This window comes from Panthera pardus, unplaced genomic scaffold, assembly GCF_024362965.1.
Source record: "Panthera pardus isolate Hobbes unplaced genomic scaffold, ASM2436296v1 HiC_scaffold_11, whole genome shotgun sequence".
Lineage (NCBI taxonomy): Eukaryota > Metazoa > Chordata > Mammalia > Carnivora > Felidae > Panthera > Panthera pardus.
The window spans coordinates 94,999,687-95,026,198 of record NW_026526666.1 but is presented as its reverse complement, the minus strand read 5'-3'; the positions used below and the strand labels follow the sequence as shown (position 1 = coordinate 95,026,198).

At 59.6% G+C, this 26,512-nt stretch overlaps 2 protein-coding genes across 2 annotated transcripts; one reads left to right on the top strand and one right to left on the bottom strand.

Annotated features, from left to right (window-relative positions):
- Positions 1 to 6,416: 6,416 nt before the first annotated feature.
- Positions 6,417 to 9,903, bottom strand: HSPB7 (heat shock protein family B (small) member 7). Its single transcript, XM_019461499.2, has 3 exons — positions 9,622 to 9,903; positions 8,919 to 9,052; positions 6,417 to 7,651 (listed from the first exon to the last, which is right to left on the bottom strand). Exons 1-3 carry the CDS (start codon positions 9,815 to 9,817, stop codon positions 7,472 to 7,474), a joined length of 510 nt encoding a protein of 169 aa, XP_019317044.1. The 5' UTR covers positions 9,818 to 9,903; the 3' UTR covers positions 6,417 to 7,471.
- Positions 9,904 to 14,383: 4,480 nt separating this feature from the next.
- Positions 14,384 to 26,451, top strand: CLCNKA (chloride voltage-gated channel Ka). The gene is made up of 20 exons (XM_053898919.1): positions 14,384 to 14,454; positions 15,053 to 15,159; positions 15,876 to 16,004; positions 16,791 to 16,919; positions 17,520 to 17,659; positions 17,992 to 18,069; positions 18,170 to 18,248; positions 18,779 to 18,904; positions 19,222 to 19,306; positions 19,407 to 19,508; positions 20,087 to 20,171; positions 20,429 to 20,602; positions 21,053 to 21,122; positions 21,292 to 21,402; positions 21,745 to 21,958; positions 22,623 to 22,756; positions 24,504 to 24,592; positions 24,725 to 24,808; positions 25,576 to 25,662; positions 26,015 to 26,451. Exons 2-20 carry the CDS (start codon positions 15,060 to 15,062, stop codon positions 26,060 to 26,062), a joined length of 2,064 nt encoding a protein of 687 aa, XP_053754894.1. The 5' UTR covers positions 14,384 to 14,454; positions 15,053 to 15,059; the 3' UTR covers positions 26,063 to 26,451.
- Positions 26,452 to 26,512: the final 61 nt, after the last annotated feature.

The following is a 26,512-nucleotide window of genomic DNA, read 5'->3' as shown; positions in this document are numbered from 1 at the left end:
GGCAGAGGGGATCCAGAGAGAACAGACATAACTCAGTCCTCCAGAAGCTCACAGCCTGGTGGGAAGCCAGGAAAGGAAGTGACTATTAATATTACTGTTAGCTTCTGATAAGTGCAACAGTAAGGGTATACAGGATAATGCTGGGGCTGGAGGAGGGTGACCAGTCGATTCTGGGGAGAGGAGATCAGGGAGGGCTTCCTGCAGGAAGTGATATCTAGACTAAGCTTTCTCAACGTTGTTTTTTTTTTTTTAATTTATTTTTGGGACAGAGAGAGACAGAGCATGAATGGGGGAGGGGCAGAGAGAGAGGGAGACACAGAATCGGAAACAGGCTCCAGGCTCCGAGCCATCAGCCCAGAGCCTGACGCGGGGCTCGAACTCACGGACCACGAGATCGTGACCTGGCTGAAGTCGGACGCTTAACCGACTGCGCCACCCAGGCGCCCCTAGACTAAGCTTTGACCAGTGGAGTGAACCACACAAAGGCAAGGGAGCCAGGATGGGGAGTGTTCCAGGAAAAGGGACCAGAGTCATTCAGTCTAGCTAGGGCATTCATTCATTCAGTGCCCGGCTCTGGGCTAGACCCCGCACTGGAGCAGTGATAGGACAGACAGGGCCCCCTCTAAAGGAGCTTCTTCTCCAGTCGGGACAGATGACGTGTGCATATGTACACAAAACAGTTGCCAGACAAGTGGCAGGGACCACATCGCGCGATGCCTTGTGGGCCACGATGAGGTCTTTAGATTTTATTCTGAGATAGGTTCCATTGGAAACTGTGAGCAGTGACAGGCCCAGACCCACCTTTAAAAAAAAAGGTTCCTCTAGGGCCAGTAGAGCATGCGACTGTTCTTTTTTTTTTTTTTTTTTAAGTTTATTTATGTAAGTAATTTCTACAACCATCCTGGGGCTTGAACTCAGGACCCTGGGATCAAGAGTCACACACTCTTCTGACTGAGCCACCTAGGTGCCCTGGGAATGCAACTCTGATCTCAGGGTCGTGAGTTCAAGCCCCGTGTTGGGTGTTGGGTGTTGCATTTACTTAAAAAAAAAAAAAAAAAAGTTTCTCTAGCTTTTGTGCTGGGACCAGAAGGTAGGGAAGCTTTGGAGGCTGTGCCCTAATCCAGGCAAAGGGAGGTGACGACTTAGACTAGAGAGGTGGTGACAGAGTAATATGGATGACATCTACCCTTCCTCTCTCCTCCCCTGGTTGAGAATCACTGAATTAGAAGAGCCCAAAGAAATGGCTGCAAAGGAGGAGTTTGAGGCCCTCAAGGGAGAGGGTGGGCCTGTGGCTGCACATCCTACTTTGGAACAGCAGGTGTCGCCCTATCACCAGACTCGAGGGCACCCCATAGGTTCCGGGCCAAGGACAGTTGGAACCTGTAGGGCATGGGGCACCTCGTGGGGCCCATGGTTTCAGAAGCCAAACCTTCATTCTAACCAACACCCGCTTGGTCTCGATGACTATATGGGTATACCTACTTTAAGTTTATTTATTTTTTAGTAATCTCTACACTCAACGTGGGGCTCGAACTCACAACCCTGAGATCAAGAGTCTCAAGTTCTTCTGACTGAGCCAGCCAGGAGCCCCGTGACTGTGTATATTTTTATACGTATCACACATCACCCCTGGGAGAGGTGAGTATGACTTTTATTGCCATTTTACAGATGCAGAAAGAGGCAGAGCCCAAATCCAAACCCCAGGGAGTGTGACTATAAGCCACACCATCATGACCTTGAGCCATGCGGCTAGGCACTGCGTTCACATCCGTTCCAGCAGCAAACGGTTTTACGAGGACCCAGCCTGGGGCCTGGCAGTGTGCAGGGAGTGTGTGGGGCTGAGCAGGTGAGCAGGGCCCTCACTGAGGTGGAACACACAGGTGGAGGAGAGCAGCTCAGTTAGTCTCGCCACCCACAATCCTGCGCGGCATTATCCCATTTTACAGATGAGGAAACTGAGGCTCAGGTAGGTTAAGCAACTGGCCTGAGGTCACACAGCTAGCAAGTGGCAGAGCCAGGGTTGAAATTAAGGTATTTGACCTCAGAGCTCTGCCTACCAATCACGCCGTAGGAGCTTAGCGAAATTCTGTTGAGGGAATGAATAAATGAAAGACTATTGAACCAGTGAGTGAGTTAAAGTGTGAGTAAATGCGTGTGTTTCCAGGTTGGTGGCCATGCTTAGGCACTGCGTCCCCAGTGCCTTCAAGTGTCAGTATATAACAGGGGGTGGTCAAGAACTGTGTGAGAAGGGGACGCCTGGGGGGCTCAATCGGTTGAGCGTCCAACTCTTGATGTCGTGGGTTCGAGCCCCGTATTGGGCTCCGTGCTGGTAGTGTAGAGCCTGCTTGTGGATTTTCTCTCTTTCCTTTTTTTTTTTTTAATTTTTTTTTAACGTTTATTTATTTTTGAGACAGAGAGAGACAGAGCATGAATGGGGGAGGGGCAGAGAGAGAGGGAGACACAGAATCGGAAGCAGGCTCCAGGCTCTGAGCCATCAGCCCAGAGCCCGATGCGGGGCTCGAACTCACGGACCGCGAGATCGTGACCTGAGCTGAAGTCGGACGCTCAACCGACTGAGCCACCCAGGCGCCCCGGATTTTCTCTCTTTCTATCTCTCTGCCCTTATCCCACTCATGCTTGGTCTCTCTCTCTCTCAAAATAAATAAAATAAACTTAAAAAAAAATGTGTGAGAAGGAGGGGACAGAGAATGGAAGGAAGATGCAGATTTGCAGTCCTGCCTCCCCCCTCTGGGGCTCCCTAGGGCCAGCAGCCCTGTCTAGTAGCCCCCAGACTTCCATGAAAGATTGTCTCTGGGTCTGGGCCTTGGAAGGCCTCAGAGCTGGGGACTGGCCCAGCTGGCTGGTGACAGTGAGCCTCAGGCCAGCTGTGGGGTAGCCCAGCTGTGTTGACTGTAAACAATTTGCCTCTCCTGCCCAGAGGCTCCTGCCTTGACCACCAGTCCTGCTGGTACTCAAATCACCACCCACTCAGGACCGTCTGTTATCTCAGGGCAAAGCCAGGTGGGCGGAGCCTTGGTTTTTGTTATTCGTCAAACAAGCACAATTTTAACAAGAGTTTACCATTTACTAAGCTTATACAAAAACATCATCTCTCTCTGGTACATCCTAGCAGCCCCTGGAAGGGTGGTGCCTGATCTTTGCTTATGGGATGAGGAAACTAAGGCTTCCAGAGGCTTCTCTCTGCCATCTCCACCCCCAGGACCCAGACAGGGAACATTTTAGCTCTGCCCTTACCTGCTTTTCATGGACAGAAGGCTGCAGCAATCCGGCAACTCCTCTGAACCCCCTGCCTGAGTCTCGATCTCCACGGAGCCACAGCGTGGGTGAAGCTGAGGAGGTCGGGATCCAAACCTAAACGCAATAACGGTAGCATTTTCAGTGTGTGGCACCCGTGAGCTACAGCCAGCCACCACACACGAGTCCCGGGTCCCTTACATGCATTACAAAACAACCTTAGCGGGGCGCCTGGGTGGCTCGGTTGGTTTCAACTCTTGGTTGCAGCTCAGGTCACGATCTCCTGGTTCTGAGATCGAGCCCCATGTGGCCTCTGCCGTTAGCTCTCAGCCTGCTTGGGATCCTCTCTCTCTCCCTCTCTGTCTGTCCCTCTCCCACTCATGTTCACTCTCTCTCTCTTTCTCTCTCTCTCTCAAAATAAATAGACTAAAAAAAAAAAATTAAAAGAAAAAAACCTCTAGCAAGTAGATTCTATGAGCACCATTTACAGATGGGGCAACTGAGGCACAGAGAGACTATGTGACTCCTCCAGGGTCACACAGGTCAGAAGCAGCAGAGTCAAGATTTGAACCCAGGTGAGGTAGCTCCAGAGTCTGTGACCGACCCTCCACTATTTACTGAGGCTCGTTAGCTTTTTCAAACACCCAACAAACGCGCGCTTAGCCCCTTTCCCATGCCAGGGTTGGGAGCAAGAGGGCAGAGTGAGACATCTTCTGCCTTTGCGGAACTAGGATCGCAGGCAGATTGGGGAGGGGGGAGGTGGGGGGGCGGGGTGTACAATGTGGGAGGTGGGAGTTGTCTCTGGGCCCAGGGGAAAGGTGGCCATGGCACGAAGGGCTTGGTCTGGAAGAGATGCCCTGGCCGGAGGGTCTGGAGGCCTGGGTCTTTATCTCACCTCGGCCACTGACTTGTGTGTGACCCTGGGGCGAGGCGCTGGGCCTCCCTGGGCCTGGGTTCCCCACCACACCAAGAGGACTGTGGAGTGACTCCCTAAGGGCACAGGGCTGGCCAAGCAAGTGGGTCTGCCTTCCCCCTTGGCCAGTTCCAACATGAAGTCTGGGCCTCAGGTTCTTTGGGTTCTGTCTGTGCCCCTCAACTGGTAGCTCTAGAAGGCTTTCTGGAGGAGGTGGCTTTGAGCCTAAAAGTGAGGGAAACTTCTAGGTCCTTGGCACCCTTGGGGGTCCCTGGCACCTGGGCTTCTCACAGGTCTCCGGCCCCAGGAGGCTGTATCTTTTCCACTCCCCCTGCCCTCCTGCACAGGCCCACTCCAAAAACTATAGATGTACAACTTTGCCTTTCCGGTGCAAGATGCCAGAATAGGGGCGGGGGAGCTGACTTGCCCCTCCCCCTCGGGTGTAGACGAGGATTCAAATCTCAGCCAAGTCACTTCCAAGCTGGCGACCTTGGGCCAGCTGCTTGACCTCTCCCAACCTCCTCGGTACCTACTTTGCAGGATCCTTGCAAGGATGAGCAGCATGCTGGGCACACACTAGGCACTCAGTGAATGGGGCTGCTAAAATTATCCCTCACGGGGTGGGGGTGGGGCGCAGGGCCCGCAGCCAGGCCTATATTTAGCCTGGAAAGGGTGGGGGGCGGAGGAGACAAAGCGCTGTGGCCAGCCCAGGCGCCCAGGGGGCGGAGCCCATGAAAGAGGGCCCCGCTGTCCCCATCTCCCCGCCCTCCTCTCCCACAGGGTCACCTTGGTCGGAGGGCTCTCTCAGACAGCCTCTGCTCTGTCCCCGGCAAAATCTTCAGCTCCGGAACCTCGGTCGGGGGCGGGGGGATGGTTCTGGGGCCCGGGTGGGGGGGGGATGGTATTCGGCCCCACTGGCCGCTTCTGGAGAAACTTCTCCTTTTCTCAGCCCGGGCTGCCAGCGGCCCAGCCCCCAGCCCCCACCCTCTTCGCGCGACCCTGGGAGGGGCATCGCTGGGGTCGGGAAGCCAAGGTGAGCGTGACCCTGGGTAGGGGTCGAGGGAGACTGGGAAGCTGGCCCGGCTCCACCCCCAACCCCCGCGCTGCTGAGTTTCGGGGCTGCAAATAGCCCAGTGGAATCAGTGAGTCACGGAGGCTGGAAATACCGCGCCCCCTCTCCTTCTCCCCTCCTCCGGCCCGCAGCCAGCCGGAGCTGCACCGGAGACTGCCTGGCACTCGGGTTTCAGTAGCGCCTGCTGGTGTTGGGGGTGGGGTGGGGTCCCTCCGGAGAGCACGCAGACTCCCCGAACCAGCCAGCCCTCCAGCCAGGTTCCAGCCCTGCTCTGCCCCTGGCTCTGCGTGACCCCGAGCCCAGTCACTCAGCCAGTCTGGTCCTCAGAGCCCATGTGACACCAGATGGGCTTCAAGAGGGCAGGTGACACAGTGCAGCTGGCCCACCCTCGGTGTCCCTGTGCCTGGGACAGTGCTCGGCATGTAGCAGCAGGGGCTGGCGGTTGGGAGAGAAAGCCCCGCAAGGTTTTTCAGGGCAATAATTCTGGGATTCCCGCTCAGGTGGGTCTGGGAGCTGAGGGAGGAGACCACAGGCCACCCACATTTCTGTGAGGTCCTGGAAGTTTACTTGAGGTGCCACCCCTGCCCCCAAACCTCAAGGAAGTCAGATCTGTCTATCCTGGGGTTTCTCCCCCTGGCTGCCTCCAGCCCCCACCCAAGTTTGAGAATTTCAGGCAGGTGATCTCCGGAAGTCTGTGATTCTGTGGTTTATTGTGTGTGCAGGGTACAATGCTGGGGTCCTCCCATGCCCCCTCCCACCCCCCAGCCATCCCTTAAGGGCCCCAGAATGGCAGGGTCACGTCAGAGGCCATCCTATAGAACACTGACCCAAGAGGTGCAGAAGTCAGAAGCTGGCCCCGCCTCTCGCCCCAGGGGGCCTCAACTACTGTGAACCACCCCCTTTCCCCCCACCCCTGCATCTGTAGGTTGGAGACTGAGCCAGTGTCACTGCAGGTGTCTGGGGCTCCTCAGCATGAAGGCTGATTGGGGGTCCCTGCCCTGGACTGGAGACTAGGAGGGAACTGGGCTGGGGGCTCTTCCCATGGTCTGGGCCCTCTCTCCCAACAGGAAGATGTGGGGCAGGGGGACATAGGCCATAAGGGACAAAATGAGGGGAACTACTCCCCAGTGCACAGAGGGGTTGGGGGTGGGGCCATTTGAGAGCAGCTTTCACAGCCTGGGTTCAAATCCAACCTTTAATGAGTAAGGTGGGCATTCAACCACTCGGAGACTCAGTTTCCCCATTGATAAAAATAGAGATTGAAAAATCTGATTTTAGAATGTTCTGCATTCAGCCTCAACCAATGGTCGTGCTCAGTATTTGAAGGACAGGACAATAGGCGTGTGTGTGGTATGTACACACACCAAGCCTTATAGATTCATTGATTGAAGAAGGGGCAGGGTTGTGGGGGAGGTGACTGGCCGCGGGGGAAGGTTGGCAAGAAGCCAGGGTCCAACCTTGAAGACCCAAGGCCCCATCCATGTTCTCTCTCTCACCTCATCTGGGGGACCTGTCTGCGGAAGCAGCCCCGGGAGCCCAGGTCTCCAGGTGGGAGGAGGGACCAGCCCCACCCCTCTGCCCGGCCTCGCCTGAGGGCACAGCAGGTAACGGAGGGCAGAAGTGTTGCAATTTCATCGTGAACCCTCTGTATCGGAAAAACCCCATCTATGTACAGACGTTGTGTGGCCCTGCCCTGGCACAGCTGGTGGGTGGGGACACCGGGGAGCAGGGAGCCTGGCAGCTGGTTTGGGGCTCGGGGAGTGGCAGAGAAGAGGGTTCCCGCCACGGCCGGGGATCAGCACCTCCGCTAATATCTGCCTCTTCCTCGCCCGCTCCCCTTGGCCAAGGGGGTCCCAGGTCCCTGTCCCCCCGCAGGGACTCCATAGATCAAAGGAGTTGTCCATCTGTCTGTCCTGCAGATTATTTGCCTAGTGCTCCTGCCTGTCCCAGACCCCTTCCCCAAAGTGGGTTCTTTGGGGTCTCCCTTTCCAATCTCAATCCCTTTATTCTGGATTAAGGGAAAGAGGCCACATCTGGAATCTGGAGGCCACAGGTGAGGCAGAAGGCCTCAGTTGCAGGGGGCGGGGTTGACCCACCCGGGGTCTGATGGTGTCAGGGCCTGGAACTTGAGCTGAGATGTTCTGCAAGCTGTCATGAGAGGTGAGGAAAATGTCTCTGGCAGGCCAGTGGGGGAGAAGGGGGGAGTGGGGGGGACAGGAAAGGGGAGGCCCTCAGATTTTTATCTCTGTCCGGAAGGTCTGCTGGACGTGCTCCGTGTGTGGGTGACGCCGGGCCCGGATGGTGAGGCTGCCGTCTTCCCTCAGGGCTGAGGTCACGGAAGTGGGGTCCACGTCCTCGGGCAGCTGGCACTTGTGAGCGAAGGTGTTCATGACTGTGCCGTCGGCTGCCAGCTAGGGGAGGGGTGATGGGTCAGGGCCGGATGCCCCCAGCCCCATCCTGCTCACATCAAGTCTTCCTCCTCTCACCCCAGCCAGGCCCCGACATGCCAAGGGGTTCTACCCTCGGGAGCAGAGGGGCTGGCCCGGGTGGCGGTGGCTGAGGGCTGTATGCAGGGCCAGCCTCAGAGCTGCTCGGAGGCCTTCCAGTGTTTCCCAGGGGGAGGCGAGGGGCTTGGCGGGGGGGGGCAGCTCAGAGAGGGAGCTCGGTGGCAGAATCCAGAGCCCCCGGGGGACAAAGAGAAGACGGCACACAGCAGGGCCGTGCCCTCTGGGATGCCCAGACGCACTGGGCGTCCGGGGCCTGGGCTGGGCCGGCAGCCCCGCCCCCACGACTCGGCCGGCACATCGTGTCCAGAGGAGGCTGGGGCGGCTGAGTCACTGGCGGGGGTTACAGGGCTGGCACGTGCTGCCCTCTGGTCCTGGTGCCCACAGTCCTCAGCTTCCCTGGCAGAGGTGCCAGGGCATGTAGCCTCCCCTGCTCGGGAGAGGAAGCTAGGCCGTGGGGGATCTGGAGGCAGCCTGGCAGGCCCTCTCTGATGGGCAGTCGTGACTGGGGCCCTGGGGGTGGGGGTGGGGAGGGTGCAGCGCTCCTGTGCAGGCCGGGCCACACCCTCCACCGGGGTCTCAGCCTCCTGGGAGCTGGGACTCAGAGACCCTAGTGACCCAGTGACCCTGAGGCCCATGGGTGGAAGGAGTGCGGGGTGGGTCCGGAGTGTGTCTGACCCTGAACTGCAGGGCCTCTGGCCAGCCTTGGGCCCAGGTCAAGGATCCCAGGAGGATGGGGGCTGAACCACTGGGTAGGGGAGGGAATGTCACGTGGGCGAGCTCCTCCCTGCCAGCTTCCCAGGTGAGCCCCCTACCTACCCATATGCCTGCCAGGAAAGCTGTCCCCACTCAGCCACTATGTCCATCCTCTGGGCCCCCCTCAACTCACCTCCTCAGGTGCCGCCTCCCTGCATCCCTCCACCCTCTCCCATTCCCCTGTGGCTCCCTCAGCTGCCCTTGGCTCCTAAAGAAAGGACCTCAGAGTCTTGGGGCAGGGAGAGGCAGAGGCTGGGGTCCGTCCCGTGGCCTACAAGTAATAAAAGCAAGGTCTCTAGTTTGTTCTGGGGGGGTTCGGGGGAGGGGCACTGGACAAGGTCTGGGGTCCCAGCATGGAGTATGGGGTACAGAGGGTACAGACGTGGAGCCGGGGTCCAGACAGGGTGGGCAGGCTCACCTTCTCAGCCCGCACCTCGATGTGGTTGTTGGAGGTGGTGACAATGATGTCTTCAGGTGAGAAGTCACTCACATCCACTGCAAACTCATAGGCGTCCCCGAGGGTCTTGATGTTGCCCGGCCCCCCGGAACGGGCTGTGGAGGAGGCTGCTGTGAGCTGAGCACCGGGCAGACCGGCGTCTAGAACCCGGGTCTCTGGCTCCTCTTGGGGAAAGGGGCAGGCCCCCAGGCCTCGCCTCCCGCTCAGCTGTTGTTTCCAACCCCCCAGCCCACCTGTCCTCACCTCTCGCAGCCCACCTTCTCCGTGGTGGGGCCAGGCCTCACCCAGCACAGGTGGGAGGACTATGTGTATGTGACCGTGTCTGTGGCAGCCCCCCCGCCCCCCCCACCCAGGCCTGAAGGCTGGGGGATGCCTCCCACCCCTCAACCCTGTCCTGCCCCCTACATCTCCAGCGAGGACCTGGCCACGGGCCATGTGTGGCCATCGGCATCATAGCTGACCCCTGGGGCCACAACTCTTCCTTGGAGACCAGCCTGTTCTCCTGGCCACATCTGTCCCTGGCCACATCTGTCCTGGTGGCCACACGTGGCTATGGTTGTACAGCACCTGTTCTTGGCAGCTCGGCAGCCGTCTCCAGAGGTGGCCAGGAGCAGGTGTCCCCTACCTGTGCATCGCCCCTCCCCTCAAAGCCCTGACAACTTGCCTGGGAAGGCCCGGGGCTCTGAGTGGGGCCTCATGAAGCTGCCAAAATCCTCAGAAAACATGCTCAAGGCTTTCTCCATGGGCGGGTCCTGGGCTGGGAGGGCACGGGAGGCTGAGGAGGATGAGGATGAGGAGGACGAGGAGGAGGAATGGAAGCTTCTCTCCGCTCTGAAGGTGGAGGAGGTCCTGTGGCTCATCCACGGCGGGCGGCCGGGCCCTGGCCAGGCGGGCAGGGGGACAGCAGAGGGTGTGGGCTCTGGGGGAGCGTGCTGGGCCCTGATTGCCGGCGCTTTATAAGGCCCGACCGTCCCTGGGCTTGGGGCCAGCCCCTTGTCTCCTAGCTAAATTTAGGCCTTGCCACGGCCCGGAGGGGGCTGGAAATCTTCTCCGGTGAGGCAGCACTGCTGACAGTCCGGCACACGCAGGCCCAGGCTGAGCTCACAGCCCAGCATTCCAGGCCGAGAACTCCAGCCCAGGGGCCTCCGCAGCCGCGGGCCGGGGGCAATCTGTCCCCTTGCCACTCGGACCCCCCGTCCCCACCCCAGGACCTTGTGGGTGTGGTGCTTCTGAGTCTCCGTGTGCCCCCATCGGCCTGGGGCTCTCTAAGGACTGTGCCTCCCCCATCAGACTGCAAGCTGCTTGAGGACAGGGTTTTCTATTTCCTGTCCCCCCTCCCCCAACATCCCAGTCTTTGGCAAGAGGGGATCTAGGTGGTGGGCAGTCAGGGCGGTGGGGCCCCGAGCCCCTGGCTCTGGGGACAGTAGGAGGTGCAAGGTGAGAAGGTAGGGGTAGGTGAAGGACCCCCACCTGTTGGACCCTTGTGTGAGGTGACTCTTTCCCTCAGGGCAGATAATGTTTACAGCCATCTCTTAGGAAAGACTGAGACAGCCCTTGATTGGGGGGGAGTAGAATGTGCAGCCGTCCCCCTGCCCGCTCCCATGGGGACCCAGATTCCATGCTTGCCCTCCCCCTACTCTCAGGACATTTTGGGGCCCCAAGAGGAGAAAGCTGGCGGTCCTTGGCTGGGGTGGGGTGTTGGGCTAGGACTCAGGGGAGGAGGGCGGATAATTTGGTAATTGTCCTTAAAGATTTAGAAGGTGGGGGTGCCTGCATGCCTCGGTCAGTTAAGCATCTTACTCTTGATCTCAGGGTCGTGAGTTCAAATCCTGTTTTGGGCTCCGTGCTGGGCATGAACCCTGCTTAAAAAAAAAAAAAAGTTCTATCATGTTGTATTCTGGGAACTGTTCACTTGACCTCCAGCTCAATGGAGATGCTGAGGACCGCAGTGGGAGGGGTTTCGGTTAGAGGTAAACGAGAATTCCCGAAGACATTATTCTAGCTCTGACTTCTGGAGTGCCTCCCTGTTGTGAGCTTTCCAGCATGGCCCCATATGGTTTCCCCACAGCTCAGGAAAGAGGTGCTGTTCCCATTTTATAGGCAGGGAAGCGGAGCCTCGCGGAGAGGGTGGGGCTTGCACGTGGGTAAGTGGCAGAGCTGGCCAGATGGGTCTGATTCAAAGCCTTCTAGGAGGCTGGGGTGACCTGACCGTATGTGTATGGAGACAGGCTAGCCCAGAAGCTCCAGAAACCCCTCTCTGGCCACCCACGGCTCAGCCGAGCCAGGACTGACATCATGCAGGGCCAGTAGGTGAAGCAGGAGAGGCCATTCTGGGGGGGTGGGCACTGCCCAGGCTACAGTGTGGGGTTTCTGTTCTTGTCTCCAGATCCTGCCTTTCCTGCCCAGACCGGCTCGGATTCCTCCTCCTCCGTGAAGGCCTCTGTGATTGCTGCAGCCACACTGGGGCCCTTGCCCAGATGCCCACCCCAGCGCCTGGCACTCTGATATGGTCTTCCTGGGGCTGTGACTTCTCTGCTGTGTTTTCACCCCCCCACCCCCCGCCCTCAGACTGGTGGTTCCCCTGGTGCAGGGGTCTGCCTCTCTCCCCACCAGATTGGGGGCTCCTGAAGGTGGCGACTGTTTTCCTTTGCTTTGGCTCCCACAGAACATCGTCCGTTTTGGGGGAGGGGCTCCATCTGGGGTGATTATTGCTGCTGGTGGGGTATGTGCAGCAGGGGCAACCTAGGGCTCAGGGTGTAGCCGGGAGCTGAGTGGCGGCTGGGGCGAGAGGGGTCTGTCACTGTGGTGGAGATCACTGCTGGGCCCGTGTCACCCATCCTGTCCGAGGGGTTCCACTAGGGCTGCCAGGAAGTTACCGGCACGAGGCAGAGATGGAAAGAGGGTAGGGGCGGGGGTGGGGGGCCCAGAAGCCTGCCGCCCGCCAGGGGAACAGGAGCCAGTGGCTAAATGCAGACATAAGGTCATGGTGCTGAGGGCCTGAGTCACTGCTCCTGGACCTCAGATCTCGTTACCCACCCCCGCCCACCGTTCCTCCTCCCCTTCCTCCTATCTCTGAGGCATCGCCCATGAATGTACTGGATCTACTGACTTCAGTGGCCAGGGGGGACCTCAAAAGGTCATCAAGGCTATTCCCCTGTCTCTGGCAATGCTCTCCCTCCAGATCACAGGGATAGAAGGAACTTCAGAGATGATCCAGAACCTCGAATCCCAAACCTACCAGGGCATCCCAACCATCCGGGGGGGGGGGGGAAACGTTTGACAAACACAGACTCTTCCCTCTGTGTGCCAAGATTCTGATTTGGGGTCTTGGGAAGGGACCAGGAATCTGTTCCCATCAGGTCCCCACACAGCCAGCCCTCAGGCCTGTGTTTGGAAACCACTCATCACTCAGCAGGAATTTATTGAACACCTACTATGTGGGGGGCACCGTTCTAGCTCTGGGGGACTCACGATGAATGAGGCAGAGAGAGCCCCCTGCGCCCATGACTCCTCCTGGGGCAGAAGAGGACACCGAGGCTCCGAGTGGTGAGGGACCAATGGGGGTGGCAGAGCTGTTCTGGCACCCCCCACCTGCTGCTGGGACATGACGCAGGAAAATGCCTTTTGGAGGGACTTTGCTGCCCTTTCCCCAGCTTCCTGGTGCTCCCAGGGCTGGGAGGTGAGGCTGGCCCGGCCGATGCCGGCTGTGGGATTGTAGCCTATTCAACAGTTTTCCTGTTACTGTACAGAGTCAGCAGGTTGTGGCAGCAAGGTGACAGCGGGCCCAGGCCCACCAGGTCCAGGCAGAACAACAAGCCCGCACCCCACCTCCCACCACCTCCCACGACAGGCACACGTGCTCCTACTTTGGATGGACTTGGCCAGGCATCCGGGGGCAGAGAGCAGCTCAGGGTGCCAGGATTTTAACACGTCGCGGAAGGGCCATGATGATTTTCACAGAGGAGCTTTGTCTGGCGGGGGGGCGGGGGGGGGGGGGGGGAGGGAGGGCAGTTACCCCAAATCTCTTGCCCAAATCTTTCCAAAAGCGGCATCAGACCCAAATCTATTGCTTTGTGCTCAAACCCTTGCCCTGGCTGATTAAAGCCACAGGGACTGAAGGAACTCCAGGGAGGGGGGAAGCCAGGCAGTCTAGGGCTGGGTTCAGCCTCTGCTGTGTGACTTTAGACACGTGCTGGCACCTCTCTGATCCTCGATCAGAGGCTGTGAAATGGTGATACCGCCCTTGATTCATAAGGCCGTGGGAGGATGAACAGTGTTGCAAACATGAAGGGCCTGGCATGTGGCAGGCACATAACCTTGTTCCCTCACCATGTCCCTCGTGCCCTCAGTCCTACCCTCTGCTGGGGTGGGACCGTCTGTGCCTTTCACTCAGCATTATAGTTTGAGAGGGCAGTTTTCTGAGACCAGAAGGGCCGGATGTGAGGATCGAGTTCAAGTTCCTCCCCAGGCCTCGGGGGTCTGTGGTGCCCCAAATCGCTGCCCCTGCTCCAGCTTGGAGGTCTGTCCCCAACCCCCGATCTCCGAGCAAGGTGGGCAGTGGAGAGTGTGTGGGCTGGAGTTTGACCAACCTGGTTGGGAATTCTGGCTCTGCCCTCAGTGTCTGTGACCTTGGAGTGGAAGCATCACCCCCCAGAGACTCCAATTTCTTTAAAATGGGATAATACCTCCCACCTCGCTGGGTTTCTGTGAGCGCTCACGGGTTTGGGGGAGGGTTGAGCACAGAGCCTGGCACAGCCAGGGGACAGCAGCAATGGGGCCCCTCGCCTTTGCCCAAGGTCTTCCTCCAGCTCCACTGGCTTTCTCCCCTCTCCCTTCTCTGCTGCTGCTGCTTCTTTGAGTTTATTTACTTATTTTGAGAGAGAGAGAGAAAGAGGAGAGCGAGTGGGGGAGGGGCAGAGGGAGAATCCCAAGCAGGTTCCATGCTGTCAGCCCCAAGCCTGACGCGGGGCTCAATCTCACCAACCGAACCATGAGATCATGACCTGAGCCCCAATCAGGAGTCGGATACTTAACCGACTGAGCCACCCAGGCACCCCTCTTCTCTGCTTTTTTAAACCCTTTCCATGCCCCGATCTGAGAATCCAGGGCCCTGACCCTCAGCCCCCCGCAGATGACCCCTCCCTGTCCTGCTGGTGTGCAGGAGTTTCTCTCTCCCGTGTCCCCCAGCCCACAGCAGGCACCTGCAGCGTGCTTGAGTGCCACCCTCCGTGTGGCTGTCCTGGGTTTTGGGAAGCTCCTGCTCCTGGTCCCCCTTGGCCGCTCTGGCCTGCACGGCTCAACCGGCCTGGGCAGTTCTGGTTGGTTTGTCAAGGACATTCTTAATGGCCACGGTAAACCCGGGCAGGGCGGGGAGGGAGGGGGGCCTAGGATGTTGATTGGTGGAACGCAGACCTGCTCAGGTGCATCTGGGCTGCAGGCAGAGGTGTCTCTGTTAGAGGAGGGCTGGCTGGGGCCGCAGCAGGGCCAACGGACAGAGGTGAGGGGCTGCTGGGTGTGGAGCCGGGGCCTGGGTTGGGTGGAAGCTGGGCCAGGGCAGGTCGGGCTGGGGCAGGAGGCTGGGGGGCAGGGGGCCAGCACCTCGTTTCAATCCTCACGGGCTTTCCTTCAGCACCTGCGGTTTACCTGCCTCTGTGGCCTGAGCAGAGGAGAGGGGGGCTCAGGGATGGGCAGGGGGAGTCAGAGCAGCCCCTGGGGACCCCACAGAGTGACTCCGCGGGGCAAGGAGATTGCTCTGAGCAGTGGAAGGAGCCAAGCAGGAGCTGTGTCCAAGCAGGGGAAGGGAGTTCTGAGGCTTGGGGTCCTGCCTTGATCAACATGCCACTGGACACAGAGGGCACAGTTAGGAACCCCGGTCCCCACCCCGCACCCTCGGTGGCACCCCCTTAGTGATGAGGGCACAGCAGACCTATGTCCCCTCCTGGTAACTTCACACACACACACACGCACATGCACACACATGCAAACAGGAAAACGCTTCTCCTTTTTATCTGGGAAGTAGGGGCATTGGAAGGGCCAAGCGGCAGGGCAAAGCCACTGGAGAAGCTTACCAAGGGTCTGTCTGTCTGTCTGCTCAGGGACCCGATGGAAGAGCTGGTAGGGCTGCGTGAGGGCTCCTCGGGGAGCCCTGTGACTCTTCAGGAGCTATGGGGCCCGTGTCCCCGCATCCGCAGAGGCATTCGAGGTGAGAGCTAGGTCCCTTCCTCTCCCTGTCGAAGACCCCTCAGGACATCACCCCTACCTACCCAGACCCCACCTCCCCCACCCACCTTGAAGTCCAAGAGCTGCCCTGCCTTGATGTGCCCACAATCACTGGGCGGCCGGGAGGGAAGGGATCTGTCTGCCTGTCCCTTTGCCTATGGGTCAGACGTGCTAGATGTCTGCTGTCTGCCTTTGGGGAGAGCAGGTCCCAAGGCCTGATGGCTATACTGGGGGCTTTGCTCCGGGCCCAGTGGGTGCTGCCTGGTCTGACACCGGTGCGGCCTGTAGGATGGCCCCACGGGTCTGGAGACATGGAGGGGTCCTGCTAGCCCCTTGTGTTCTGTAAGCTGTGGGCCCTGCGGAGACACTGGAGAAGGCTGTGGCTCTCAGCACACACTCCCCACCCCCTGCTGCTCCATCATTCTTCCATGAGTGTCCAGTGTGGGTGGGGGGTGGGTGGGGAGGGTGCCAGGCCTCTGTACCCCGCCAGGGCCCACCGTGCGGCCACCTTCACTTGTCCAAGTTCCTGCTCTGCCCCTCGTGTGCAGACCCCCTTCTGGGCTACCCTGGGCTTGACCACGTGGCCCCAGCCCCACACTGCCCCTGGCCTCCCTGCCCTGAGCCTGAGCAGGCCTCCAGGGAAGGGGCCGTGCTTGCCCCACCCCTGTCCCGGGCTATGACCCAGTGCCCCTGCCCCAGGGGGCCTGGAGTGGCTGAAGCAGAAGCTGTTCCGCGTCGGGGAGGACTGGTACTTCCTGATGACCCTCGGGGTGCTCATGGCCCTGATCAGCTACGCCATGAACTTCGCTATCGGGCGCGTGGTCAGAGGTAACCCCTCCCTGGCACGCACTCCTGCTCTGGACACAGGCTTCCACGCACGCTCTCGGGATGCCACATGGGCCGCCAGGTGCATCGCGGGTGGAGGAAGGCTCCGGGTAGGGAGGAGGCCTGGGTCTGTGCAGGCGCTGCTCTTGATGTGCTGTGCAACCCTGGGCAGGCTCCTGCCTCTCTATGGGCCTCAGTCTCCTCATCTGCACGATGAGCAAGAGAGGCCCGCATGTGCCCAAGAGCCCTTCGTCCTCCGAGCTTCTGCCCACCTGTTCTTGCTGCCCCTGTTTCTTCTCCTCCCTCCCTCCTTGCTCTCGGCTCAGTAGCTCCGGGCGAGGGCACTTGCTCAGGCTACCAGACCTTTCTTTTCCCACACCTCAGCAGGCTCTCTGCACCCTGAGATCTCCCAGGAACCGGGATAAGGGGGCAGGAAGGTTCTAACACCCCTCCGATGGACTTGCTCAGGGGCTCTCCTGAGCACCTGCTACGCACATGCCCCGGCCATCATCTGAGAGCTTTCTCACAATGACCCTGGGAGGGAAGTCCCACTGCTAGCCCATCTGACAGACGGGGAAGCAGAGGCTCACAGAGGTTAAGTCACTTGCCCAAGGTCACTCAGCTAGGGAGTGGCGACACTGGAATATAGACCCAGGGCCCTACGTCTCCCTCCATTTGGGGATCTGCTGCTCCCCGGGTGGCCCCGGGCCTCCCCTCTTTGAGCCTCCACTTCCTGGTCGGGGGACACCTGAGGGCTGTGATGGCTCCCTGACTCCCGGGTGTCCCCAGCACACAAGTGGCTCTACCGGGAGATTGGAGACAGCCACCTGCTCCGGTATCTCTCCTGGACTGTGTACCCTGTGGCCCTGGTCTCCTTCTCCTCTGGCTTCAGCCAGAGCATCACACCCTTCTCTGGAGGTGAGCCATTTGCCTGTGTGCTTTGTACCGCGGAGCCTCGTGCCAAAGCCTTTTCCTGTCCCTCGCGGCTTCTGATGGGGGGAGGCAAGAAGCAGTGACCCCATTTCACAGCCAGGGAGGCCAGGCTCAGGGGAGTCGTGTCACTGCCCCAGAGTCACACAGCGAGAAGGCCAGATCTGGACTCTTGGCTCACTGCTGGCTCTGCTTCCTTTCTTAGGGCTCTTCTGGGTGGTGACGGGGAGCCCTGGGGGCGGGTTCCCCAGGGAGGAGGGGCACAGCTCCCCCAGGGCCTCTCAGCTCTGCCTCCAGCTCCAGGCCAGCGCTGGGGAGCTCCAGGGGCACATCCGCGGGTGGCCTGAGCTTCTTGTCCTGGGTTCCCCCCACCTTGCCGGAGCTGTCTGCCAGGCTCAGCGGGAACGACACGGGCAGCTCACGTCCCCCTCTCTGACCCTCACCTCTGCAAATGAATTTGCACATCCCAACTCAGGGTTTTGGAGGACCCGACAGGTTCACGGCGTGGAACATTTTGCGCAGGGTGAAGTGTTGAGTCTAATCTGGAGACTGTGCCTCCTCTTGCCCCCCTGTCCATCCCCTGCCAAGGTTCTGGAATCCCAGAGCTGAAGACTATTCTGTCAGGCGTGGTGCTGGAGGACTACCTGGATATTAAGAACTTCGGGGCCAAGGTCGTGGGCCTTACCTGCACCCTGGCCACTGGCAGCACCCTTTTCCTGGGCAAAGTGGTATGGGCAGAGCATTCCCACCCCGCCCCGCCCCCTCTGCCTTTCTCCCCCGGGGCCCCACAGAAGCCGGGTCAGCGGGGACTCAGGCCGATGCCTGCCTTCAGGGGCTCAGTCTTGGGGAGGAGACGGGCTGGGTCCCCAGCGTGTGACAAAAGAACCGGGAAACGAAGAAGGGTGTGGACGGGTATCCATGCGGGCCTGGATGAGGCTCTCTCTGAGCCCCCCCTCCCCCTAACCCTGGGCCCGAGGGGGAGGGGCTAGGACTCTGACACGCCCCCTACCAGAGGCAAGCCCCGCCTCTGTGCCCACGGCGCCCCCCCGCCCCCCCCCAGGGCCCCTTTGTGCACCTGTCTGTGATGATCGCTGCCTACCTGGGCCGTGTGCACACCAAGGCCATTGGGGAGCCTGAGGTAAGGGAGTCAGGGAGGGCCGTCCTTGGAGGGACGAGAAGGAGGGGAGGGTGGGGGCTGACTCTGAGCCCCGGATCCCCCCGGATCCCCTCTCGCACAGAACAAGAGCAAGCAGAACGAGATGCTGGTGGCAGCGGCCGCGGTGGGTGTGGCCACAGTGTTTGCAGCGCCCTTCAGCGGTGAGACCCTCCCTCGCACCCCTCCCTGCACCCCGGGGCCCCCACACACCGCTCCTGTCCCCTACCGCTGCGGACTGATCCGTTCACTCCTGTGTCCAGCTGAGGGACCTGCAGGAGGGATGGGGGCCAGCTGAGATCTTGGTTCTTACAGCAGACTTTTGAGGGCACGGCCACCCCTGGGTGGGGTGGACGTGTTTATTGAGACACTTCAGGGTTACGCCAGGCAGACCCGGGTTTGAAATCCAGCTTCCCTGCGTGACCCTGGGCTGGTGGGGTCGGCCCTCTGAGACTCACCTCCTTGTCTATAAAATGGGGACCATAATGGCCCCACCCCCTAGGGCTATTGGAGGGATTGGGATGGCCCAGAGGGCCCACACAGGCGTCTTCCCTGGGCTCCTGCCTGCCCTTCCTCACTTCAGGTCAGGACCGAAGAGAGAGGGCAGGCCTGGAGGAGAGAGGAGAGCAGGACGGGCGGGCTCAGGGTGCTGGGATGGGTGGGGGTGGGGCTCTAAGCTCAGCATCACCTTCAGGCGTCCTGTTCAGCATCGAGGTCATGTCTTCCCACTTCTCTGTCTGGGATTACTGGAGGGGCTTCTTCGCTGCCACCTGCGGGGCCTTCATGTTCCGCCTCCTGGCAGTCTTCAACAGCGAGCAGGGTGAGTCCCCATCAGACCACCTGACCCCAGGCCCGGCTCCCTCCTCGTCCCTTCCCCCCCTTCCCCTCTTTCCCTCTTTTCTCCCTCTCCCCTCTCCTTCCTGACCTGTACTGGGCATGAAGGATGGGGGCCCTGAGAGTACAAGACGGCACAGTGAGCAAAGAGGCAAAGGCTGGTTGTTGGGGCCTTGAATGCCAGGAAAGGGTACTTCGTGGGGGGCAGGACTTGGCACGACCCCCATGCCTGTTTGTTGAGGCTGGGACTGGGGTTTGGCTGGGGTAGGAGCGTGGTCCCTGATCATTCCCCTCCTTCCCCAGAGACCATCACCTCCCTCTACAAGACCAATTTCAGGGTGGATGTCCCCTTCGACCTGCCAGAGATCTTCTTTTTTGTGGCCCTGGGGTGAGTGAGTGCCCCCCACTGGGGGCCTCCCCCCCCCCCCAGGCCTGAACTGCCACCCTGTTTCCGGGCTGGGGCTCCAGAACTCCCCTCCCCTCCCCAGGGCCATCTGCGGTATCCTGAGCTGCGCTTACCTCTTCTGTCAGCGAACATTCCTTGGTTTTGTCAAGACCAACCGGGTCACCTCCAAACTGCTGGCCACCAGGTAGGCTCTGGGCAGGGACTGGGGACCTCTCAGGGGGAACAACCCCCTGGCCCCTACTCTCAGCCTCCTGATCTGTTTTATAGAGAGCCCTACCCTCTGTACTGTCATCCTCCTACAGAGCCCCCCAAACCTTCCTAGCCCACACGCCACTTATGGAGCCCTGGTTCCCTCCTAACACCCCCTCTCCGGGTCCCCTCAGCCACCCCTCCACCACCCCCAGCTTGCTGGGCTACCAACCCCTCACTCTGTCACTGAGTTTGCACCCCCCACGGAAGGCCCACTTTCCCATGGAGCTGGAAGGGCTAACTGAGCCCCTGTCCTCCCCAAACCTTGCCCGCCCCCTGGCATTGGCATCTCAGAGTCGGCCTCCTCTGCCCCAGGCCTGCCACGCGTGGCCCCGTGGCCTGATGGGAGCTCCGTCTGGGCGGGGTGGGGCTGACCCCCACAGGGTTCCTCCCCTGGAGTGGATCCGGCCCCCAGGGTGGTGGTGGGTCCCGCTCTTGTCCTTTTCCCCTTCCGGGGGGGAAGATTGGGGCCAGCACTGGAGCTTACCCGCCCCCTCCACCCCCACCCCACAGCAAGCCTCTGTATTCCGCCCTGGCCGCCTTGGTTCTTGCTTCCATCACCTACCCCCCTGGCGTGGGCCGCTTCATCGCTTCTCGGGTAAGGGGTGCAGGGCTGGGAACCCCCCGCCATCCGTCACCCACTTTGTGCCCGTCATCTCGCATAATCCCCACCACACCCGTAAGGGGAAGCCTGTGGGTCATCCTCGAGTTCCAGACGAGGACACCGCAGCTCTGGGACGTCAGAGCCCTTCCCGAGGCGGGACAGGGCAGAGGAAGACTCGGGGCAGGGGCAGGGCAGGGGGGGTGGCAGGAAGGGGCCCCCCAGCCCCCTCACCGACCTGTCCCCCGCACCAGCTGTCCATGAAGCAGCATCTGGAGTCACTGTTCGACAACAACTCATGGGCGCTGATGACCCGGAACTCATCCCCACCGTGGCCTGAGGAGCTCGACCCCCAGAACCTGTGGTTCGAGTGGTACCACCCACGGTTCACCATCTTTGGGACCCTCGCCTTCTTCCTGGTTATGAAGGTGGGTGCCAGGGGGCCCCCAGGGGAGCGCACAGAGTGGAGACCAGCCTGGGAGGGGGATGCTTGTCCGTGGCCTGGGCCTCTTCCGCCCGGCCCGCCTGATCTGACTCCCGCCAGCTGTGCGGCCCTGGCCAAGTGGCTTCAGTTCTCTGAGCCTCGGTTGCCTCGTCTTTAAAATGGTTGCTGTGTCGGCCTCGGAGGGAAGGTTGAGAAGGAAGAGAGGAAAGCCCTCGGCACGGTGCCAGGCACACAGTAGGCACTTTGTCAGGACGGGTTTCCTGCCCTCGGTCAGCGCCTTCCTGGTCAACACCAGACACCGGCGATGGGCGCGTGCCCGCGCGACCCCCTTCCCCCCGGGACACTCCCCTGTGCCCCCATCCATTCCCTCTTCTCGCCCACTCCTGTCCGGTTGCCCCTGACCTCTGCCCTGCTGGGTTCCCACCGCCCACAGTTCTGGATGCTGATTCTGGCCACCACAATCCCCATGCCTGCCGGCTACTTCATGCCCATATTCATCTTCGGTGAGTCTGGGGTTCTGAGGGTCTGAGAGGTTCAGGGTTACTGGGGCAGGGCTGTGGCTCTTGGCCCCTCCCCTCCCTCCTCCGAGGGTACTGAGGTTGGTCCCCAGGAACAGAGGGCTGTGGGAGCCGGGTCAGCCTGGCTCCCCCTCCCCCTGCTTTCTGTGGCCAGGAGCTGCCATCGGGCGCCTCATCGGGGAGGCCCTGGCTGTTGCCTTCCCTGAGGGCATCGTAGCCGGAGGGGTCACCAACCCCATTATGCCTGGAGGGTACGCCCTGGCAGGTGAGTGCGCTGAGTCCGCCCTGGGCGGGGAGACATGACGGAGCTGGGCTGGACCTGGGGGGTCAGCCGGTGGTTCTGCGGGGCATGGGGCGGTCACTGCGCCTCCCCGTGAGCCCCCTCCCTGAGCCCCCGTGACTCTCTCTGGCTCCCGTCTTGTCCCTGGTGCCCCACACTCTCCCTTACCATGCTCCCCCTCACCGAGCCCAGCCACCGGGGCACCTCCAGCGTGTGGCCTCTGGACAGCTGCCGTCTAGCGCGTGGCCTTAGCCCCGGGTGGCTCTGCGCTCTGCACGAGGCTGGCCCCTGGCCTGAGCCGCCCCGCCCTGGGTCTGCCCCCTGCAGGGGCTGCGGCCTTCTCAGGGGCTGTGACCCACACCATCTCCACGGCGCTGCTGGCCTTCGAGCTGACCGGCCAGATAGTGCACGCGTTGCCGGTGTTGATGGCCGTGCTGGCAGCGAACGCCATCGCCCAGAGCTTCCAGCCCTCCTTCTATGACGGCACCATCATTGTCAAGAAGCTGCCATACCTTCCGTGGATCCGAGGTCGGAAAATCAGGTGAGAGGTGCCCACTTCGGGCTGGCTGATGGGGGTGATGGGTCTGGGTGGGCTGGGCTGAGGCCCCACCTCCAAAAAAAAAACCCACAAAACCCTCACTGTGGCTGACCTTGGACCTGGGTGGTATGGAAGAGTCTGCTGTCCTGACTGGGACACAGGGGGCTGGAATCAGGCTTTGAGGTCCTCACTTGGCAGCCTCTGTTCCCAGAGAAGCAGGACTGAGAGTCTCTGAGACCCAAGGCCCAGCTGCCAACATGTGCAAGCTGCCACCTTGCTCCGGACCTCAGTTTCCCCATCTGTAAAACGGGGGTGGCTACTCCAGTGATTTTCAAACTTTAAAGCCTTTTTTTCATTTTGCCACAAAACTTTCCTTCAAATGAAATTTTTCAGGGAAGGCTTCCGAGTAAAACAGACCGAAGCAGAGACAGTCTGGGCGGGGAGACAGGGGTTTGAGAGCTAGGAATCCAGAGTCAGGCCGTAGGTGAGCCGGTCCCCAAGTTCCTCCCCACCTTGGGGTTCTGCCAAGTTCCTCCCCACCCTAGTTGCTCATCCTAGGGATGTCTCAGCGCCTGCCCACAGCCAAGAACCAGGTACCCCTGCCTCGTCCTGGGGTCTGGATATCCTGCCACTCCGGGACCTGAAGGGAGCGCCCTTCTGCCTTCAGCTCTCACCGTGTGACTGTGGAGCACTTCATGAACACTACCATCACCACGGTGGCCAAGGACACACCGCTGGAGGAAGTGGTCAAGGTCGTGACCTCCACGGACATGGCCAAGTACCTCCTGGTGGAAAGCACAGGTGCCCGGCAAAAAGGGGGCAGCGCGGGTGGGGAGGGGACATTCCCTCGACCTTTCTCTTCATCCTTGGGGGCTCAGGTCCAGGAAAGGGAAAGCAGGGCATGGGACCTGTCAGGCACCTGAATCTGAATCTTCTCTCTACAACTGTGTGACCTCAGGTGGGTCACTGCACCTCTTTGAGCCTCGGTTTCCTCACTGGTAAAATGGAGATAGCAACCACCCTACTTGGGGTGGTTGACATGTTTAAATGAGAGACGAGAGGGGGCTTGTAAGGCACTCTGTGGATACCTTTAGGAACTTTAGAAACCAGTCCTCGTGTGCTTGGGAGTGGGGATAAAACGATGGGAACACTACCAGGGTCTCCCCTTCAAGCATTCCCTGGCTTAGTCACCTCTCTTGAAACCCCGTTGCCATGAGAAAGACATCTCTTTAGAGGAAAATGGATGGGCACCTTTGTTAAAAGACACACGAGCTGAATCTTGGGGAAGGATCTAGCTAGAGCATCATTTCCCACTGGGACAAGTACAGTAAGAGTGGGAAAGACATGCCGGGGGGAGGCAGCTATGTCCACTCGGGCCACCGCCAGCCCGTATGTGCAAACAAGGCAAGGTACACACTTGGCAAGCATAGCACAGCTGGATTTTGATGCCCACTCATCCTTGCAGCAGGTGCCTTGTTCAGGAAGCAACCTGCACAACTGCATGGGTCACCCCCATACCCACCCCAAGAGACCATGAAGTCATTTATGAGCAACAGAAGCCTGGGCAAACCCTTCAAGCTCTAAGAATTGCAGTTTCCCGACCTGGAAAATAGGGACCAATGCAATATGGAGTTGTCGGAGGTTCTCACCCCAAATGCCAGGCCCTCTCCCCACTCAAACTGGGATACTTTTAACATTATCCCACAGAATACACCAAATATCCCGTTTGAAAATACTTGCATATGTCTGACTCCCCGAAGAGGCTTCACCTCCTGGAACAAAGACAGAACTGGCCTCCAAGACAAACTCCACTTGTACCCTTAGAGCCACAGGCGCAGGTTGTGGGACCCTGGCGCTCACCTAAGACACAGCTTTAGTTGTTACTGTTGTTGCTATTTATTGTTGTTGTTGTTTAAAGGGAGAGTATTTACCTATTTAGTTGTAAAGGTGTTTTTTTTTTGTTTCTAGTTGTAAAGTTTTTTGTTTTTTGTTTTTCTGGTGGTAAAGTTTTTTTGTTTTTGTTTTTTCTAGCTGTAAAGTTTTAATTTTGCTTGGCAAGAAGGAAGACTACCAGGACTGCCCCCTCAAACCTGGGCCCGCTCCAGTCATGGCCTGGAGTGAGGCTTGCCAAGCCCTCAGCACACGGTGCATTTCCTGTGGGAAATGAGGGGCAAAGCCCGGCCGTGATGCACAGATATCTTCACGCTAGTTCTCCCAAACCTGCTCTTGCCTTGAGGCCCCGCCACAGGGGCGGTCAGGGTGGGCAGGTAACCTCCCGGCCCCCTGGCAGCCTCACCCAGCTGCCCTCAACTACCAGGCCTCCACATCAAAAGCTGAGTGACCTTGGGCAAGACAATCAGCCTCTCTGTTTCTCTGAGCCTCAGCTTCCTCTTCTGTAAGATGAGTGGTAATAGTTCCTGACCCATAGGCTGCTGTAGGTTCCTGAGAGACACGAGAACACCCAGTACAGTTCTTGGCACATAGTCGGTGCCCAGCAAATGTAAGTTTCTTCTTCCTGATGTGGCTCTCTCCCTCTCCACTTGTGCAGAGTCCCAGATACTGGTGGGCACCATGGAAAGGGCCCACCTGGTGCAGGCACTCCAGGCTGAGCCACCTTCCTGGGCCCCAGGACACCAGGTGGGTACAGGATGGGGAGTGGTCAGCAGGGTAGTGAGGGGAGGGGGCCTCTGGGAAAGGTGGTTCTAGGGGGCCGGCCTGGAGGAAGGGGTGGCTGGCCCAGGCCCCTCATGATTTTTCCACCATCCCCAGCAATGTCTCCAGGACATCTTGGCTGGGGGCTGTCCCGTGGAGCCAGTGACCCTGCAGCTGTCTCCGGAGACCTCCCTGCACCAGGTAGTGGGAGACAGTGGGGAGGGTTGGGGCATGCGGGCATGTGGGCATGCGGGCAGACAAGGACTGTGGGGTAGAGGGAAAGAGCCCAAGAGGGGAACTTAGGCTCCAGCTTTCTTGGCACGCTCCGTCTCCTTCTCTTGGGTCTGCTTCCTCATCTGCGGAATGGACACAGCAGTCCTTGTCCTCTCCAGCCTTTATTGCTAGGATTCTTGGGATGACACAAAGACTAAGGGAAGAGGGAGAGCTTGGGGGAACAGAAGCCTCTGGGTGGAGAGAGACAGTAGTTAAAAATGTGTCTTTGCATAAAGGTACACGTGGGTCTCAGTTTCGGCTCTACCATATTCTCCTCGTGTGATCTTGGGCACATTACTTAATCACTCTGAGTGCTGATCCCCTCCCACCCTGCAAAACAGAGCCTGGCACATGGGGCTGGGGGCCTGGGGGAGGCCTCAGTTCCTCTGTGCTGCTGGATGATCCTGGATCCCTTTAAATAAACCCGTCCTTGCCCTTGGTCCCTTATGCGGACTCTGGAGACCTCTGGTGGTCATGGTGGATATTGCAGGCCCAGGTCCTGTCTCCCACCCACCACTATGCACGCGGCCGCCCTACCCTCCCCAGGCTCAGAGACAGGCAGGTGGGCACCACTGGGACGGAGCCCTGGCCAGGGCTCCACCTCAGCTCACAGCCCCCAGGCCAGGGCGAGATTGAAGCTAGAGGGGTGGGCCGAGCACATGTCCTCCAATGTTTCCTAACAACCCCTCCTCCAGGCACACAACCTCTTCGAGCTGCTGCACCTTCAGTCCCTGCCTGTGACGTCCCGGGGCAGAGCTGTAGGCTCCGTGTCTTGGGTGGAGGTACGAGGGTCCCAGGGGCGGAGCAAGGCAGAGGAACCATGACCTAGCAGGCTGGGGAGGCAAGGGGGGGGGGCACCAGTATCCTCCCATCTAAATTTAGAGGGGTCTCACTGGATTCTGATGAGCCCCACTTCTTGGCCCAGAGTGGCTGGCCACTGTTTTGTGGCCAGTGGCCAGTCTTGCCATTCTCTGGACCTCAATGGTTCCATCTGTGCAGTGGCGGGGGGCGGGGGGCACTGGCTTCAACGTTCACCCCAGAATCAACCCCGAGCAGAGTCAGGTAATACTGGAACCCCCACTCTCAGCCTCTTCTACATCCTCCCTCCCCCCAACCCCTCTTTCTCTGTTCTAGTTGAAGAAAGCAATTTCCAGCCTGACAAACCCACCAGCCCCAAAGTGAGCCAGCCTGGCAAGACGAAACAGGGCGCCTCAGCTGCCCTGGTGAAGGAGGTTGGGCAGGGACCCTGCCTCTCTTCCCCCATCACGGCACACCTCAACTGCTCAGTGTAGCGGGCAGCTCTGACCTAGCACCAAAGAGGGCCCCACGGTCACCATGGTCCATCCTGGGTGACGCAAGCACTATATGCCTTAAGGGACAAGTTCCACCCTGGACAGAGCAGAAATGGAGACCGCAGAAAACCAGCGGACAGTGGGTGCTCATCGAAAAGTCACCAAATTTACAATGAAGACAGGGGTGTATGCGGTCACCAAGGGCAGGTACAGAGGCCCTCTGGGGGTTGTAGGACTCCCAACCAGAGGCTCCTGAGAAAAATAAAGCCGATTCCCAGAGCTGCAGACCCCCTCACCTCAGCTCCAAGGGCGTCGACGTACCTGTGCGGGCCCTGAGCGA

What these genes read in the sequence shown, in the direction of transcription:
- HSPB7 (XM_019461499.2), bottom strand. Translation starts at nt 9,817, where the DNA reads ATGAGCCACAGGACCTCCTCCACCTTCAGAGCGGAGAGAAGCTTCCAT. An exon ending in AGAGCCCCGGGCCTTCCCAG is followed by an intron (nt 9,053 to 9,621) that starts GCAAGTTGTCAG and finishes CCTCCTCCACAG; the next exon opens with CCCGTTCCGGGGGGCCGGGC. An exon ending in TCGAGGTGCGGGCTGAGAAG is followed by an intron (nt 7,652 to 8,918) that starts GTGAGCCTGCCC and finishes CCCCTCCCCTAG; the next exon opens with CTGGCAGCCGACGGCACAGT.
- CLCNKA (XM_053898919.1), top strand. Translation starts at nt 15,060, where the DNA reads ATGGAAGAGCTGGTAGGGCTGCGTGAGGGCTCCTCGGGGAGCCCTGTG. An exon ending in CATCCGCAGAGGCATTCGAG is followed by an intron (nt 15,160 to 15,875) that starts GTGAGAGCTAGG and finishes CCCCTGCCCCAG; the next exon opens with GGGGCCTGGAGTGGCTGAAG. An exon ending in TGGAGGGTACGCCCTGGCAG is followed by an intron (nt 21,403 to 21,744) that starts GTGAGTGCGCTG and finishes TGCCCCCTGCAG; the next exon opens with GGGCTGCGGCCTTCTCAGGG.